This window comes from Trichomycterus rosablanca, chromosome 19 (assembly GCF_030014385.1).
Source record: "Trichomycterus rosablanca isolate fTriRos1 chromosome 19, fTriRos1.hap1, whole genome shotgun sequence".
In the NCBI taxonomy this organism is placed as follows: Eukaryota; Metazoa; Chordata; class Actinopteri; order Siluriformes; family Trichomycteridae; genus Trichomycterus; species Trichomycterus rosablanca.
The window spans coordinates 9285001-9305195 of record NC_086006.1 but is presented as its reverse complement, the minus strand read 5'-3'; the positions used below and the strand labels follow the sequence as shown (position 1 = coordinate 9305195).

The window sequence follows — 20195 nt, the reverse complement described above, 5'->3', positions numbered from 1 at the left end:
TTTTTATTGCATTTTACAATACTTGAAACAGGAAACAGGGTTTAATCCTAGTTCTTGTTTGTTGATGGCTACCCTTGATATTATGAACCCACCAACATATTTCAGCAGTTGGCAGCAGATTTGGGTTAAAGAATGGAATAGAATGCCTTTATTTGTCATATATACATATACAGTACTACAAAATTCTTTCTTCGTGTATCCCAGCTTTTTTGGTAGGCAGGGGTCAGAGCGCAGGGTCAGCCATTGTACAGCGCACCTGGAGCAGATAGGGTTAAGGACCCAACAGTGGCTGCAAAGCAGAGCTGGGATTCAAACTCTCAACCTTTCAGTTGATAGCCCAAAGCTCTACCCACTAGGCTACCACTGACCTACTACAAATACAGTGTATCACAAAAGTGAGTACACCCCTCACATTTCTGCAAATATTTCATTATATCTTTTCATGGGACAACACTATAGACATGAAACTTGGATAGAACTTAGAGTAGTCAGTGTACAACTTGTATAGCAGTGTAGATTTACTGTCTTCTGAAAATAACTCAACACACAGCCATTAATGTCTAAATAGCTGGCAACATAAGTGAGTACACCCCACAGTGAACATGTCCAAATTGTGCCCAAATGTGTCGTTGTCCCTCCCTGGTGTCATGTGTCAAGGTCCCAGGTGTAAATGGGGAGCAGGGCTGTTAAATTTGGTGTTTTGGGTACAATTCTCTCATACTGGCCACTGGATATTCAACATGGCACCTCATGGCAAAGAACTCTCTGAGGATGTGAGAAATAGAATTGTTGCTCTCCACAAAGATGGCCTGGGCTATAAGAAGATTGCTAACACCCTGAAACTGAGCTACAGCACGGTGGCCAAGGTCATACAGCGGTTTTCCAGGACAGGTTCCACTCGGAACAGGCTTCGCCAGGGTCGACCAAAGAAGTTGAGTCCACGTGTTCGGCATCATATCCAGAGGTTGGCTTTAAAAAATAGACACATGAGTGCTGCCAGCATTGCTGCAGAGGTTGAAGACGTGGGAGGTCAGGCTGTCAGTTCTCAGACCATACGCCGCACACTGCATCAACTCAGTCTGCATGGTCGTCATCCCAGAAGGAAGCTGACGCACAAGAAAGCCAGCAAACAGTTTGCTGAAGACAAGCAGTCCAAGAACATGGATTACTGGAATGCCCTGTGGTCTGACGAGACCAAGATAAACTTGTTTGGCTCAGATGGTGTCCAGCATGTGTGGCGGCGCCCTGGTGAGAAGTACCAAGACAACTGTATCTTGCCTACAGTCAAGCATGGTGGTGGTAGCATCATGGTCTTGGGCTGCATGAGTGTTGCTGGCACTGGGGAGCTGCAGTTCATTGAGGGAAACATGAATTCCAACATGTACTGTGACATTCTGAAACAGAGCATGATCCCCTCCCTTCGAAAACTGGGCCTCATGGCAGTTTTCCAACAGGATAACGACCCCAAACACAACCTCCAAGATGACAACTGCCTTGCTGAGGAAGCTGAAGGTAAAGGTGATGGACCAAACCCAATTGAGCACCTGTGGCAAATCCTCAAGTGGAAGGTGGAGGAGTTCAAGGTGTCTAACATCCACCAGCTCCGTGATGTCATCATGGAGGAGTGGAAGAGGATTCCAGTAGCAACCTGTGCAGCTCTGGTGAATTCCATGCCCAGGAGGGTTAAGGCAGTGCTGGATAATAATGGTGGTCACACAAAATATTGACACTTTGGGCACAATTTGGACATGTTCACTGTGGGGTGTACTCACTTATGTTGCCAGCTATTTAGATATTAATGGCTGTGTGTTGAGTTATTTTCAGAAGACAGTAAATCTACACTGCTATACAAGTTGTACACTGACTACTCTAAGTTATATCCAAGTTTCATGTCTATAGTGTTGTCCCATGAAAAGATATAATGAAATATTTGCAGAAATTTGAGGGGTGTACTCACTTTTGTGATACACTGTATATAATATTAATAATCTTTGATACTCAAGGTTTCTAAATGGCAGCTCTGTCATTTTCTTTTATAAACACAATTTATAAAGGTCAATTAAAGGTCAAATAAAGGTCAATTCTGTGGTTATGTTTGTGGACTCAACAAATGTATCAACTGACCTTTTTGTGTTGATTCTAAATGGTGTATTTCAACTTGTGATTACTAGTGCCAGTGTATACTCAACATACTTTCCCATAAAACAATGAATACATTTAATGTTACTGGGACTAATCATTCAAATTCAGGCATCTAATATTTGTCCTCTGTAAAACTCCTACAATTTTTTAAGCTGACACATTGGTAATGTACATATGCCAACCTAAAAGAACTCACATATGCATCTGTATGTGCATTTAGTCACTTCTTAGTTACACACTTGCTTTTATGTGTTCCACCCTAGAGTTAGATTCTGAAACATCTGCTCAAGGAAAGAAAGTTTGTCTGGATGGTCAGATCCAAAAAGCACAAAAAAAGGTCTCTTGTGAATAAAAATCTGCTGGGACATCTGCTGGGTGAAACTGTCTACAATCAAGCAAGCTTTACCATGCCAATGGGAAGATTGTTGCTGATCACATAGATAAAGAAAAAGCACTAAGCTCATGACTGTGTAATGCTTGCTTATCAGAGTCCCTCATCCAGCAGTTTTTGATTTATGATGGTTTTTGATGGTGCTTGGATTACCATCCAGATCCATTTATTTTAGTATAAGATGACAGTTTGGGTTTTCTTCTTGACTTTGTCGAGAGACCACTGTTTTATGTACTTTTTAATGGGGTGCAGTTAAACTAGCCTTGTTTATTTGGGTTTAGAAGTCACTGGCTCTAAATAATCATAATCACTATGAAGGTAAATTACAACCCCAAATCAGAAAAAGTTAGGACAGCATGGATGAATCTAAGATACTTCATGTTTTGTCTGATCAACTTCATTTCATTTATTAATAAACATCCATTCCTGCATTTCAGTCCTGCAAGACATTCCAAAAAAAGTTGGGACAGTAAAGCATTTACCACTTTGTAATGTTGCCAATCCTTTTCTCCACACGTTTTGGCATGCATGGACATCCTTAGAAAAGATGACGTCTTGAAGGCAGCACATGTTGCTCTAAGATCTCAGTGTACTTTTCTGCATTAATGCTGCCATCACAGAAGTGTAAATGACCTTTGCCAAGGGCACTGACACACCCCATACCATAACAGGCTTTTGAGCTTGTTGCTGATAACAGTCTGGATGGTCCTTTTTGTCTTTGGAATGCTGATTCATCTGACCACAGTACACGTTTCTACTGTGTGATGGTCCATCCTAGATGCCTCCGAGCCCAGAGAAGTCGACACCGCTTCTGGACATGGTTAACATAGGGCTTCTTTTTTGCACAGTAAAGTTTTAAGTGGCATTTGTGATGTAACTCTGTATTGTAGTGCTAGACAAAGGTTTGCCAAAGTAATCCCTCGCCCATGTGGTTATATCAGCTATTGTTGAGTGGCGGTTCTTGATGCAGTGCTGTCTGAGGGATTGAAGATCACAGGTAAATGTAAGGAACACTGCATTTTTATTTTATTTGCATTTTCCATACTGTCCCAACTTTTTCTGATTTGGGGTTGTACTATATTTAAAAAAAAGAAAAAAACCTTTACAAAGTGTTTAACAAGAACTTGCCATTGGGAGTTTTTCCTTTGAAAATGATCTATAAAAGAAATTCCAAAACATTTTAGCCAGAAGTGAAACAGATACTGTCTGATGACGTACTTTATTACAGTAAATTCCTCTGCATTGAATTTGGGAAGTAAGATGATAAGTGTAATGTTTGTTGATTGTTCTCATGATTTTATAACCGAAACATGTACATCTGTGTAACCTGTTGGTTTATTTGACTGGTTTGATTTAAAACGTAATACTCTGGTAAATCGTTTGTGCCATAGAGTGAATTTGTGACCACTTAGGTATGCCCCTAAAAGTACTGATGCATAGAGCCTGCTTCACTGGGAAATTCCCCACTGCTTCCTGAAACTTGACTGTGAGAATCACCACAGATTTTCATTAATTACTAGCAGAAAGCATTGTTATTGGGCAAAAGTATTGTTTTTGTGTTTAAAAACATTAGTTTTTACACTTAAACTTGAATTAATGTAATCAATCAATCAATCAATTATTAACTTTTACTTCATTCCAAATTTTCATAATATTGGTCAGGATCTTTTTTCCAATTATGTACTTACTTATACCTAAAGACAGGGCAGTTGTAGTCTAGCGGTTAAGGTACTGGACTAGTAAGCAGAAGGTTGCTGGTTCAAATCCTGCCACTGCCAGGTTGCCACTGTTGGGCCCTTGAGCAAGACCCTTAACCCTCAATTGCTTAGACTGTATACTGTGAGTCGCTTTGGTTAAAAAAGCGTCTGCTAAATGCCGAAAATGTAAATGTAAATCTAAAGACAAATAAATCCACCTTCTGTATGTTTACATACAGTCACGTGCCGCCACCCCCCCACCCCCATACACACGCCCACTCCTCTATTGCTATAACAGCTTAAGTTTTTAACACACCTCACACCTACAAGCTTTTAGGGTGTGTATATGGAATCTTTGCCCATTTAGTTAAAAGACATTACGTAGGGCCAATTTATCACCACATGTGTGGTGTCTCAAGATTAAGGTTCCAATTCATCCCAAAACTGTTAAATAGGGTTGAGGTCAATGTGGCATGCACATATTACTTGTCTTGGTAATTGCCCCTTTGGCCATTTCATTAATTAATTTACATGTACCAATCTCCTAATTCTGGCCAGGGTCTTATTTACATGTATCTGCTCACACCTCAAGATTAGAAACACCTTCTGCATGTTTGTATGAGGTCAAGTCTGAGTGCACTTATTTTTGGTCATACAGTATACATATATCAATATTGGTTTCTGAGATTTTGTCACATCCTTTGTACATCTGCATGCTGTGATTTTTACTATTCCTAGAAACAGCAGTGTTAGTGGGAAACTGTCACGTGTTTTGGCACTGGTCTGATCATGAGCACACAGGGAACCAGAAATCCCCTCCAAACCCTTTTGGTGATAGAGGGCGTGTCCAGTGAATTAAAACAAGCTAAACGGATCTCTCGCTTGGTTCGTCTTCACACGAGCTTTATTAAAAACACATTCTGAATTACCAACACACAGACGAGGAGTAAATATGTATACACCAGTCATAATACTATTGGTAAGTAGGTGTATGTGTTGTGATATTGATGTGCGTGGACGTTGCTTTCTGCAAACTAAGTAAACGAGTGAACGCTGCATAAGCCCTGAACGCGTTTGTTATTGTGTGTTATTTTGTTAGTTTTATTCATATGCTATTGCAAATTAGAAATGTAATACGTGTACTTCTTACTCATAATAACATATATATAATTTCATTTAAATTTTAGTAAAACGGACAAAGCTGTTGTGTTACTTTCGGTTTCGTTTTTAAGACGTATGCTACGTTCAATCGTATCTGAAGAAGAGTATTATTATTATTATGTTTTATCCAATGCTTTATATGTGTTATCCACTGCTTTATACAGGGGTTGGACAATGAAACTGAAACATGTTCATCAAACCAATCTTTCACCAGTCTTGCTGTGTGTATTGGTGCATTGTCATCCTGATACACGGCACCGCCTTCAGGATACAATGTTTGAACCATTGGATGCACATGGTCCTCCAGAATGGTTCGGTAGTCCTTGGCAGTGACGTGCCCATCTAGCACAAGTATTGGGCCAAGGGAATGCCATGATATGGCAGCCCAAACCATCACTGATCCACCCCCATGCTTCACTCTGGGCATGCAACAGTCTGGGTGGTACGCTTCTTTGGGGCTTCTCCACACCGTAACTCTCCCGGATGTGGGGAAAACAGTAAAGGTGGACTCATCAGAGAACAATACATGTTTCACATTGTCCACAGCCCAAGATTTGCGCTCCTTGCACCATTGAAACCGACGTTTGGCATTGGCACGAGTGACCAAAGGTTTGGCTATAGCAGCCCGGCCGTGTATATTGACCCTGTGGAGCTCCCGACGGACAGTTCTGGTGGAAACAGGAGAGTTGAGGTGCACATTTAATTCTGCCGTGATTTGGGCAGCCGTGGTTTTATTTTTTTTGGATACAATCCGGGTTAGCACCCGAACATCCCTTTCAGACAGCTTCCTCTTGCGTCCACAGTTAATCCTGTTGGATGTGGTTTGTCCTTCTTGGTGGTATGCTGACATTACCCTGGATACCGTGGCTCTTGATACATCACAAAGACTTGCTGTCTTGGTCACAGATGCGCCAGCAAGACGTGCACCAACAATTTGTCCTCTTTTGAACTCTGGTATGTCACCCATAATGTTGTGTGCATTGCAATATTTTGAGCAAAACTGTGCTCTTACCCTGCTAATTGAACCTTCACACTCTGCTCTTACTGGTGCAATGTGCAATTAATGAAGATTGGCCACCAGACTGGTCCAATTTAGCCATGAAACCTCCCACACTAAAATGACAGGTGTTTCAGTTTCATTGTCCAACCCCTGTATATAAAAAGTAAAAATAGCTGGTAAACGCCAGTCTGTTTAAAATGTTTGTTTTATTGTACCACCTAAAGCTTGGGCAAGTATTAAATTAATTCTGTGGTCTGCAGAGACTGTTTGGGACTTTCCGTTGCCGAGGGCGGTTTCAGTGTGGTGCAACAACCACAAAGACAGGGTTAAAGTGACAATAATAATAATAATAATAATAATAATAATAATAAACAATTGTATTTTTCACACATTTTATAAGTAATTTATTACCAATAATAATAATGCATATCTACCTGAATATTTACATCAAATGGGAACCACTTTTGTGTTTGTTATTTAATATACCTCCACTGCATATAGCAACCCTAAATTTACCCACATAACGTCTTTTGTATGGTTAAATATGAACAAACTAGTGTGTCAATCAATAAATAACATAATTACTTTGCAAAGCAGTTTGTACAGTGGCAACTGCTGAATGTAGGTTGGCAGCTGACCCCCATTTTAAGAGTCGTGTCCTTCTGCATTGCCATTCTAGCTGTCAGGGTGGGCACAGATAATTAGTGTGTTAGTTTCTCTTGATTAACATTTACATGCACCTAATGCATGTAATTAATTGTCTCCAGGTGAAACCTTTTTCATATAATCATGAGTTTTCCCTTTCTTGGTCCGCTTGGTCCAGTCTTCCTCTGGTGTGTGATGTCAGCATTCTGTAGATTACTAGGAACTCATTTGATCTCACAGTGTGGCATACCCTTTTCAGAGCAAACCCTGGCTGTACTGTAAATAAAAGTTCCCTATTGTTCCTTTTTTTTCGAGAAGTGATTCATCACAGTCTGTCAGAGTAGCCTGTTATAGCACTATCCCTGTTCTATCCACTTTCTCTGTTGCAGGCTGTGTATGTTTTACATTTGTTATTTTGGCCACCTTATTTATTTGTGATTGTCCTTATTGGTACTGGCTTTTTATACACAGTATTGAACTTTTGGTTAAAACATTTGCACTTTTGTTTTATTCCCATTCTGGTCAGTATATAGATTCGCCTTATGTTTCAGTAGCAAGGCATCGCCTCATTACACAGTTGTTGACTGTTAGGTTTTTAGAGCATTGTGGTTTAATATGAACCCATTCCTCCTGGAAAAATTTGACAGGAAAGTTGGGAGACTAGACCATGCAAACACTTCTCTTTTAAACAGTTGGGTTATTTTAGGCTTTATGTTTAGGGTTGTTGTCCTGTTTAAACATTCAAATTAAGTTGCAGAGAAACACTGACCATGAATTGATGCTTCCACCTTAACTGTACTGGTTTCAATCAAATGCAGGCCAAAATGTATTTGTATGTTTTTGTTGTATTTTCTTGTAAGGTGATATTTCTGAGTTGCTTGCAGACTTCTAATAAACAAAGTGCTTTTTTGACTATCCAGAGGCATAGTAATATTATTTTTACAAAATAGTGCAAGGAAGTAAAATACATTTAACAAAAAAGGGGACAGTCATATATCATACGTAATAAATAAGGTGACCAAAACAAAAGAAACTGAGTAACAAATGAAAGACACAAAAACATCTGCATCAGCCCGCAACAGAGAAACTGGATAGAACAAGGATAGCACATAACTGAGAACTGGCAAGTGTAAGAGGAAAAAATATGTACAGTATATATTAATGAGGTCACATCAATCATCAGCACCACTTGCTGGACAAAATAGCAATGCAGTTTTGTGAAGTGTTTTGAAGACAACCTCCTTCAGGCAGACCCATAATTGTGGACCATTATGGTGCGCTGCAAGATGTCCAAAGTTTGGGACATTTTAAAACCAAGATAACATGACAATTTCAGGTAGACCTGATTTTAATAATTATGTGACACCTGATGCAAATTGGTTTGCACCAGAACCAATTCTGGGGTTTCAAAGCTAGGTGTAGCATTTATTTTGTTGCTTGTACCACCTCTTATTTGGCTGAGGATATCATGCCTTATCGCCTATACCCTCCACATCCAAAGACGCACATGCGCCAACCACATCACCACCTGAATGTCTGTCCAGGTGGATAGCATAGGTAATGGGCTGTATTTGTAGAATAATTACATGTAATACTAATTAAGTTGATTTTAGCTCCAGAATGTGTTACTCTTTAAAACAATACCGGGCTTTGACAAGTTAGTGTTTACTGCCAATGATCATACAATTCTGTAGCTGTAATGTGATTGTAAAGTACTTGTCCATAACAGAATATACTAACAGAAATACTCTCTCTGACTTGCATTATCTCTCTTGATAGGTTTTTTTAGTCGTAGTTGACTCTTGTGATTTGGAGACCAACTACCAAAAGGATGGCCAATGCTGTAAAATGTGTGGACCAGGTAAATTATTGTAGATCTTGGAATTCTGTACTGGAAATTTAAGATGCCTTAAAATGTATTATCCATATAGAATAAGAGTTTCATATTTCATATTTATAATGGTTGCATATTTCAGACTAAAATGTTTACATAGGTTTGTCCATTAAGAACATTACAGTCTATTTGAGCATTAAAAAGGCATGGGATTTTGGGGTGTCTAGATTTTGGCATATTAACACATTTACAATTTATACAGTTGCAACAATAAATGCCTACACCGACCAGGCATAACATTATGACCACTGACAGGTAAAGGAAACTGGACCATGGAGCAATGGAAGAAGGTGGCCTGTCTGATGAATCATGTTTTTTTTTACATCACGTGGATGGCCGGGTGCGTGTGCGTCGCTTACCCTGGGAACACATGGCACCAGGATGCACTATGGAAAGAAGGCAAGCCGGCGGAGGCAGTGTGATGTTTGGGCAATGTTCTGCTGGGAAACCTTGGGTCCTGCCATCCATGTGGATGTTACTTTGACACGTCCCACCTACCTCAGCATTGTTGCAGACCATGTACACCCTTTCATGGAAACGCTAGTCCCTGATGGCTGTGGCCTCTTTCAGCAGGATAATGCGGTTCAGGAATGGTTTGAGGAGCACAACAACGAGTTTGAGGTGTCGACTTGACCTCCAAATTCCCCAGATCTCGATCCAATCGAGCATCTGTGGGATGTGCTGGACAAACAAGTCCGATCCATGGAGGCCCCACCTCACAATGTACAGGAGTTAAAGGATCTGCTGCTGACATCTTTGTGCCAGATACCACAGCACACCTTCAGGGGTCTGGTGGGTGGAGTCCATGCCTTGACGGGTCAGGGCTGTTTGGGCAGCAAAATGTGGACCAACACAATATTAGGAAGGTGGTCATAATGTTATGCCTGATCAGTGTATGTATGATGTATGATTTACAATTACATGACTAAAGTATTTCTGCATGTAAAAGTGGTTTATTGGTATTAAGCTGTTCATTATGACTCCCCCAGGTAAAAGGATGAAGTTGAACACAGATTGTAAGGATCCATCATGTGAAGAATGTGGCGATATGGAATATCAGGATGGTTACACCAAGGAAAACATTTGTAAACGCCAACCTTTCTGCGATACTAGTAAGTTTGTAATCAAGAATAGATCCAGTCAACTCTCTATAAGGGTGTAACAATATTTTAAAGGCCTTTTATTGTTTGACATATACTGTATCTTGCTATTGTCCTGAATCAGTAAAGCCAGTCTTGAGGAAGACAGACATCATTTTGATTCCTAGGAATAACACAGTTGACAATGGGAGAGCTCCTAAACCGTTTACAGATACATTTGGAATGTAGGTGTTTTGGATTGTACAGTTGTTAAGTAAATTAATAGTTCTTTAAGATTTATTTATTTAGTCCTTATTTATTATCCTTATATATTATATATATATGTATATATATATATATATATATATATATATTTATATATACAGTGTATCACAAAAGTGAGTACACCCCTCACATTTCTGCAGATATTTAAGTATATCTTTTCATGGGACAACACTGACAAAATGACACTTTGACACAATGAAAAGTAGTCTGTGTGCAGCTTATATAACAGTGTAAATTTATTCTTCCCTCAAAATAACTCAATATACAGCCATTAATGTCTAAACCACCGGCAACAAAAGTGAGTACACCCCTAAGAGACTACACCCCTAAATGTCCAAATTGAGCACTGCTTGTCATTTTCCCTCCAAAATGTCATGTGACTCGTTAGTGTTACTAGGTCTCAGGTGTGCATAGGGAGCAGGTGTGTTCAATTTAGTAGTACAGCTCTCACACTCTCTCATACTGGTCACTGAAAGTTCCAACATGGCACCTCATGGCAAAGAACTCTCTGAGGATCTTAAAAGACGAATTGTTGCGCTACATGAAGATGGCCAAGGCTACAAGAAGATTGCCAACACCCTGAAACTGAGCTGCAGCACAGTGGCCAAGATCATCCAGCGTTTTAAAAGAGCAGGGTCCACTCAGAACAGACCTCGCGTTGGTCGTCCAAAGAAGCTGAGTGCACGTGCTCAGCGTCACATCCAACTGCTGTCTTTGAAAGATAGGCGCAGGAGTGCTGTCAGCATTGCTGCAGAGATTGAAAAGGTGGGGGGTCAGCCTGTCAGTGCTCAGACCATACGCCGCACACTACATCAAATTGGTCTGCATGGCTGTCACCCCAGAAGGAAGCCTCTTCTGAAGTCTCTACACAAGAAAGCCCGCAAACAGTTTGCTGAAGACATGTCAACAAAGGACATGGATTACTGGAACCATGTCCTATGGTCTGATGAGACCAAGATTAATTTGTTTGGTTCAGATGGTCTCAAGCATGTGTGGCGGCAATCAGGTGAGGAGTACAAAGATAAGTGTGTCATGCCTACAGTCAAGCATGGTGGTGGGAATGCCATGGTCTGGGGCTGCATGAGTGCAGCAGGTGTTGCGGAGTTACATTTCATTGAGGGACACATGAACTCCAATATGTACTGTGAAATACTGAAGCAGAGCATGATCCCCTCCCTCCGGAAACTGGGTCGCAGGGCAGTGTTCCAGCATGATAATGACCCCAAACACACCTCTAAGACGACCACTGCTTTATTGAAGAGGCTGAGGGTAAAGGTGATGGACTGGCCAAGCATGTCTCCAGACCTAAACCCAATAGAACATCTTTGAGGCATCCTCAAGCGGAAGGTGGAGGAGCGCAAAGTCTCGAATATCCGCCAGCTCCGTGATGTCGTCATGGAGGAGTGGAAAAGCATTCCAGTGGCAACCTGTGAAGCTCTGGTAAACTCCATGCCCAGGAGAGTTAAGGCAGTTCTGGGAAATAATGGTGGCCACACAAAATATTGACGCTTCAGGAACTTTCACTAAGGGGTGTACTCACTTTTGTTGCCGGTGGTTTAGACATTAATGGCTGTATATTGAGTTATTTTGAGGGAAGAATAAATTTACACTGTTATATAAGCTGCACACAGACTACTTTTCATTGTGTCAAAGTGTCATTTTGTCAGTGTTGTCCCATGAAAAGATATACTTAAATATCTGCAGAAATGTGAGGGGTGTACTCACTTTTGTGATACACTGTATATATTTTCAGTTCGTTTTTTTTAAATGGCAGTTTGAGTTGTGCGATAATACGTCATCAAAGTGTGCATATGAGATGAATCTGCATTTGTGCAGAATAACCATCAGATTCACTCTGAAAGCTCCACAATGTATCTGAGTTTAGCTGGACTTTCCTCCTGTTTCACTTTTAAACTTGTGTTACAGCTCGGGGTTCTGAGAATCAGCTTTTATTTTAAGTGTTTTTATATTATATATGTGTTATTTTCAGTGTATAAGTATAAAAAACAACCCTATTATTTTACATTGGTGTGAAATATATGTAAGTCCATGGGACCATGGACCGCATTAACAGGTTTCCTATACATCCTTATGGGAAAAAATACCTTAAAACTCAACGCTTTCTAAACTTGTTGAGTTTGAAGGTACCACTGTATTTTGTAGGGATACTTGGGTTGCTCATCAGTGTGTTGCTCTGGACCACCTCCACTGAGGTCTGGGTTTTGACCCTTGGCCGTCTACACAGACGATTGGCTATGTCTAGTGGGTGGTAGAAGCCCTGCGATTAATTGGTGTCCTTTCCTTGGTATTTCTGCCTTGTGCTCAGTGTTTCCCAGTGGAATTGAAACCATGCACCACGACCCTGACCTGGATAAAAAATAATAATAAACCTTGTAAACAATGTTAATACAGATACCACCAGTATCACACAAAGTTTTTCCCAATTCTTGTGCCATTTTTAAAATTTAATCTTGAATTTTTTTGTTTTTTTCTTTAAACAGACCTCAATTTTAAGAAGCAGAATAGTTCAAGTAAGACAGAGATCAGTCCGTGTCAGTGTATACCTGGTCATCACTGTTCTAGTTCCTACTGTGATACATGTGTGAAAAACACTGAGTGCAAACTCGGGGAACGAGTGAGCGAAAACGGTAAGTGTCATATAATTAAACACACAACAAATTATTCTTGAAATACTTTAAAGTGTCTAGATTGTGGAACAAAAGTGCATGGATTTACTTCTATTTAGCCAGAACTACACAACAATTGCATTTACACTTTAATGAGCCGGATGTTTACACAGACATGATTGGCTGTGTCTGAGGGAAGAATGGCTAAAACTTTACGATAGACCTAGCATCTTGGCCTAGCAACTAGAGGCCTTAAATTGGGAATGGAGTAACAGTTCCAGTGCAAACATTGCCCTCTGGTGGCCAAGAGTATTTGTTTGAGTTTAGATGTTTTTTTAGGACAAGATAGGATATTTTAAAGATTATCAAAAGATCACCTGATTGTTCCACAGTGCTTCTGGGACAGCAGTAGTGCATAATGCTCTGTTTAAAAGCATAACACACCAATACCATAAATCACCTAAAAAGTAATAGCAGTTGACTAACCCAAAATCATTATTAAATCAATTGTCATTTGAAATGAACAGGCAATATTTCAATCAAAATACATGTTCATATATTGCGAGGGACACCACCCACCCCTTCCCCAATTAATGTAATCCCCTGCAGGTCTTCAATTCATGACTACAGCCTTGTGGCCAGACTAAAGACCAGACTTTTAACTAGAGATGCTGTGTTAAGAAAGAATCAAATTATTGAGGGCTAATGCTGGTATTCATGATCTATATTTACAGGCACCCAGACCTCAGACACAGAGTGTGAACCTTGTCCTAAAGACACATTCTCCAGCACTACGGGAGCCTTCACCTGCCAGCCTTGGACAGAGTACGTCAACTCCAGTTTTTGCTTATCCAGTTAGTGTTATTAACCATAATGGTAACTGGGTTAAAAAATTTTATCTAGTGGGTAGAGTTTTGGGCTATCAACTGAAAGGTTGAGAGTTTGAATCCTAGCTCTGCCATGCAGCCACTGTTGGGCTCTTGAGCAAGGCCCTTTACCCTCTCTGCTCCAGGGGTGCTGTACGATGGCTGACCCAAGCTCTGACCCAAGCTTCCAAACAAGCTGGGATACTTGAAGAAAGAATTTAGTTGTACTGTACGCATGTGTATGTATATATGACAAATAAAGGCATTCTGTTCTTCTAAAGAATACTGTATTACTGTATAAATAACTGTAATAATGCAAAAGTTGCCAGCCCATGGCTTGGTGAGTAGCACTATCACCTCACAACAAGAAGGTCCTGGGTTTGATTCCCATGTAAAGCCATTAGCCAGGTTAATTGGAGATACTAAAAAAATCCTCTTAGGTATGTATGCACAGTATGTTTGTCCTGTGATGGACGGGCGACCTATTTGAGGTGTTTCCTGCCTTTCACCCAGTGAATTGAACCCACCAATAGGATAAATTCCCGAATAGGATAAAGCGCTTGTAAAACAGACCTTTGCCTTTATGTAAATCAAATCTAAAAAATCAAGTCAATATAATATTAACGGTTAGCCAGTCAGTCTGTGTAAAGACACTTGAACGAGGGTTTAATATTTTTATCAAGATAATTATTTATTCTACTGTATGTATATCACTGTTAATGGTTTAAACCGTTAAAATCTCCCCATGTAATTGATTATTATGATACACTGGATTGTATTTAAAGTTCAACCTAAGTTGTAACCTATTCTATGTGGTCACAACATAAGGCAGTAATAATAAATACAATTAATGAAAAATAATGCTTAATAATGCTGTAATTAAATATTTACTTTCTTATCTTTTTCATATCAAATTATAGATGCATTTCAGTATTTGAAAGTGTTTCGGGCTCCTCCACATCAGACAGGACCTGTAGTAAGTATAATATTATTGTGTACATTTTTAGTAAATCACACATGACCACTTTGTCTGAGCAAGTGTGGTTGGTGTGAGTGCAGCAGAGTAGGTCAGAGGAAGTGAAACCCAAGGAGTGGTGTGGAAGCTACAGACATATGACAACCACGTCACTTGTATAGTATCGGTTCCTTCAGACTGATTTATACCGAACGAAACTGTCGGTACATAGCTGTAACTGAATGAGTAGAGCTAGGGTCCCTACATTGCAGATGGGCACAAAGTGACCTACAACAAAAAACTACTGGCAGAAAAATGACATTACACAGAATTAAACACATTCTTTACACATGCCAAAAAATTAATAACACCAGAACAAAAATTTTATATTCTTATAAGCAATAGGACTTAAACGCCATATAAGATATAAAAAAAATCAATTGAACTCCACACTCTAAGAGTTACTCAAACAACACTCTAATCCATATGTGTCAAACTCAAGGCCCATGAGAGCTTGAAAGATGTATGATTGTCTTAAAATACACAGTAAAATCATTCATAAACTGCATCTTCCACAATGCATGCCGATTTTGTGACCCGCAAAGTGACCGCATCCTGCCACTAGATGGCAGTGTTTCCACATCAGTTTTTAACTGAGTCGGTTTTCCAACAAGTGATGTTGAGAAATATTTACCAATAATCCCAAAATGTACAAGAAGAGAGAATTGAAGCAGAAGGAAAGGAATTTAATGAAAGATGGGAAAGTGAATAGAAGTTTGTGCTTCAAGAAGAAAACCGGTACGTCTCTTGTGTTATGAGGCCGTGTCTGTGGTAAAGGAGTAGAATATAAATGTAGATATACATTATAAATGCACAGTAAAAATTTGGCATTTTGACACCAAACACAGAATTTTGCCTTCAAGAAAAACAACAAATTGTCCAAGAATTAAATGGCAGACTGCAATCACAGCAGAATACGTTACAATTGGCCCTTTGAGGGCCACCATAATGCAGATGTGACCTTCAGTGAAAATGAGTTTGACACCCCTGCCACAAGGGCCACATAAAATGACGTTGCAGGCCTTGAGTTTAACACATGTGCTTTTTATGTTAATGTTTGTGTGAAGTATTTCCTGATGTTTTCTTTTTTGTCTTTAAGGGGTTAGAACGGACATTATAATTGGAGTTTTTGTTGGTTTGCTGTTTTTACTGGCATTGGGAGTCCTGTTCTTTTGGTACAAAAAAGGTAAACACTTATAGCACTCAACACAGTGTTACATTGCATGTAATCATTTATTAATTTTGTATCTACCAAACTAACTATGTTAATGTAGCACAAATAGCATTTCTCAAGTATTGTCTAATTCCGATTCCATGTTTTTTCTTTATACTTTACCTAATAATACTCTGTTGTACTATGTTTAAGTAGTCTTGTATTACAATGTTTTCCAGACATTGTATGTATAACACAAGATTGTAATACATTATTATTATATGTTTTTAACTTTTAGTCAAAATGGGATCTGCTGCACTCTCAAAAAAGGTAGTCACTCATATTTTCCCTTCTATTTACACTGTCAACATACACTGATCAGCCATAACATTAAAACCACCTCCTTGTATCTACACTCACTGTCCATTTTATCAGCTCCACTTACCATACAGAAGCACTTTGTAGTTTTACAATTACTGACTGTAGTCTATCTGTTTCTCTACATATTTTTAGCCTGCTTTCACCCTGTTCTTTAATGGTCAGGACCCCAAGTCCACCACAGAGCAGGTATTATTTACGTGGTGGATCATTCTCAGCACTGCAGTGACACTGACATGGTGGTGGTGTGTTAGTGTGTATTGTGCTGGAGTTTTTAAATACCGTGTCCACTCACTGTCCACTCTATTAGACACTCCTACCTAGTTGGTCCACCTTGTAGATGTAAAGTCAGAGACGATCGCTCATCTATTAGTGCTGTTTGAGTTGGTCATCTTCTAGGCGCTGTTGGCTGGATGTATTTTTATTGGTGGACTATTCTCAGTCCAGCAGTGACAGTGGGGTGTTTAAAAACTCTATCCACTCATACCAGCACAACACACACTAACACACCACCACCATGTCAGTGTCACCCCAGTGCTGAGAATGATCCACCACCCAAATAATACCTGCTCTGTAGTGGTCTTGTGGTTGTCCTGACCATTGAAGAACAGCATGAAAGGGGGCTAACAAAGCATGCAGAGAAGCAGATGGACTACAGTCAGTAATTGTAGAACTACAAAGTGCTTCTATATGGTAAGTGGAGCTGATAAAATGAACAGTGAGTGTAGAAACAAGAAGGTGGTTTTAATGTTATGGCTGATCAGTGTATACTGTACATGTTTTTTTTTTTTTTTTTTTTTTTTTTTTTTTTTTAATGCCTCTATTTTCCTTTTTCAGGCACACGAATGCTGTGAGATTTTTGGTGTTGGCTTTAACCCAAAACCACTTCATGACGAGGCTGAAACACTAAATGAGCAGCTGCACCAAGTCAATCAGCCACAAGAGGACACTGAGGATCTGTTAAGACCAGACACCCCTTTAACCCCCGGCGTTTCAGAAAATGGAAATCCAGTCAGTCAGGACCACAGCAAATCATCTATTCTTTCTCAGCTGGAAACAGAGCCTTCTTCACAAGTCTGAATATACCTGCTGGAGTTATGTTATGTGATAGAAATGTGTCTTCAGTATGTAAAAATGCATTAATTTGTCTGGAGTGGGGTGTAAGGGGTAATGCATTGGTGGATACCAACAGAACTTAGGTAGGTAGGTACTTTATTGATCCTTTGCAGGAAATTCCTTTGTTACAGCAGCTTAGATCAGACAAACATACATACAACATCCACAGACTAAAATTCACAGAAATATCTATGTACATTAAACATTAGATGTTAGTATATGCATAGCATACGATAATTCAAGGTGTTTATTATAAATTATGATTTATTGAGTTTGATTGCATCTGTTAGGAAAGACTTCCTGTAGCATTCAGTCCTGCATCTAGGTGGAAATTAAAAACTCTTGTTGACTGAGAACAGTGTTAGCATGCCAAAAACATAAATTAACAATTCAATCTATTATAACCTGCAACATAAATTTAATCACATTTTTATCAGCTCTCTGATCTGAAATGTATCATTCCTGTTCATGTGATTAGCTGGCATGTTATTAAATTAGACTCTTCATAGATAACTTGTCATGTTGTAGTTGGTTCTGTGTCACATGTAATATAAATCTGTATGAATGTTAAAAAAATCATTGATGAAATGTTGCACTATTGTACAGCATGTATGTAAATTTTTGTGTGTGTAGAATGCTGCTTTTACATGCTTTATTTTTTTTGAATTTAATTTGTAAATATCAGTATTTTTTAATTCATTTGATCAGTTTTGCTATTTTAGAATGGTCAGGGATGGAATTGTGCATTGTACAATAAAAATTTGATGTATAATGAGTGTCAATAAGAGTTGTTGAGTTAATTCCTGTATGTGGCAGTTTAACCAACCCACTCTCTTAGTTAAATTCTGAGCTGTCTCTCTGTGTGATTTTTATCATGTTTTTTTTTAGGCTGAGGCTTTCTTGACCAACATAAATGCCATAAATGCTCATTTAACTGAAAAAAACAAAAATTTCCACAGACATAATTCAAAGTTTTGTAAGAAGACGTCTCAGAAGAGTGGCTGTTATTGCTGGCAAGATCATATACATTTTAATATCATTTAGTGTATAGTGTTCCTACCCTTGGTGTTACCACATCTCACAAAAATGTTAAAATATATATTTAAATGTAAATATAACTTCAAACAAAAAAATAGGTTGTTTTGGAATTTTTAAGTTCTGTCGATGTATGTGTAGTAAACAATGAATTATTAAAATCTGTAACAATAAACTTGTACGTTACACTAAAAAAACAGGTTTATGCTGTAGGGGTGTTGGTGTATTATGCTATACACTGCACCAGGGCCAGTGCTAGGGGAGTGGACAAAGGTGGGCATTGCCCCTTTATTTTTCTCTCTCTTAAAATATTAATTTTAAAAATAATAACTTTAGTCAAAATTTTGAGATTCGTTGGTAATTATTATTAGAAATAATTATTCAATTATATATATACGTATATATACACACACATTTTTTTGTCATTAATTATTACAAATAAAAGGGACAATACTAAGTACCAATACATTAAATAGAAACAGCCTTTATTTTCAACATTTTGATTTCATTATTTCATTCAACATTTTGATTTTCAATATTACTTAAAATATTAAGTTTAAAAAGAATAACTATATATATATATATATATATATATATATATACAGTATATATATATATATATATACAGTATATTCGTCATTAATTATTAAAAGTAAGTTTAAAAAGAATACATTTTGTCAAAATTCTGAGATAGTAAATAAACCTCGTTATTTTATATATATATATATATATATATATAACATATATATATGTTCGTCATTAATTATTAAAAATACGTTTAAAAATAATACATTTTGTCAAAATTTTGAGATAGTAAATAAACCTCGTTATTATTAGAAATATTTAATTGTTCAAATATATATAATACATTTAATTATATATAATAATAATAATAATAATAATAACTTTGCATCCATTTTTAATTTAATTTAATTTAAATATGGTTGTCCCAAATTCTGACATTAATGTAAAGATTCACTTAAATTGTTATGCTGATTGAATGATTTATAATGAAAAACATTTTATAAAGTTGCAAAAAAACAAACATTAAAAGCAGCATTTTCAGGTCAGGTTTCAGACATTTGGCCCGCATTGTAAAGTCCCCGACACCATTACTGGCACTCCTGGTAAAAAATGACTAAAAAGCGTTACAGGAAATTCACTTTTTGGTTATTTAGCTTAATCTCACACTGAGAAAATAAGAGAAAATCCAACTTTTAACTGAAACATTTTTATTCCGAGAAATCCCTTATAAATAAACAATTTTAAAGAATTTATCTGTGCACTGATTATTGGCACCCTTGCATTTAATACTGTATACAGTCTTCCTTTGCCATTAAAGGGACCCCAGCGTTACCCGAGCCGCCTTTACCCTGATATGTATTGCTCTTTTTTAATCCTATATTTAAACTATTATAACAATAAAACAAACTGTTTGTGTCTTTAAAAAACGTACTTAAAGACTTTCTAACGCTTCTCTATGTATTTGCGTTATTTCAGATTGTACAATTATATAAATGTTCATGAGACATTCTTCAAATACAACAATTTGCTTCATAGTTGACGTGAATTTAAGACTTTATAGCCTAATTATTATTTTAATATTTGGATTGTCATACCTAAAGGTCACGTAAATTCTGTGAAATATTAGTCTATGGGCTAATCACATTTGATAACAACAGACAATTCCTTGATATTTCTGCTGAGTTAA

General features: G+C 38.1%; 1 protein-coding gene across 1 annotated transcript; it reads left to right on the top strand.

The window, feature by feature from the left end:
* The first annotated feature begins 5092 nt into the window (after window positions 1-5092).
* On the top strand, window positions 5093-18221 carry cd40 (CD40 molecule, TNF receptor superfamily member 5). The gene is made up of 9 exons (XM_063015507.1): window positions 5093-5209; window positions 8816-8897; window positions 9920-10042; window positions 12796-12942; window positions 13656-13746; window positions 14708-14763; window positions 15902-15988; window positions 16254-16285; window positions 17171-18221. Exons 1-9 carry the CDS (start codon window positions 5183-5185, stop codon window positions 17411-17413), a joined length of 888 nt encoding a protein of 295 aa, XP_062871577.1. The 5' UTR covers window positions 5093-5182; the 3' UTR covers window positions 17414-18221.
* The last annotated feature ends 1974 nt before the right edge of the window (window positions 18222-20195 follow it).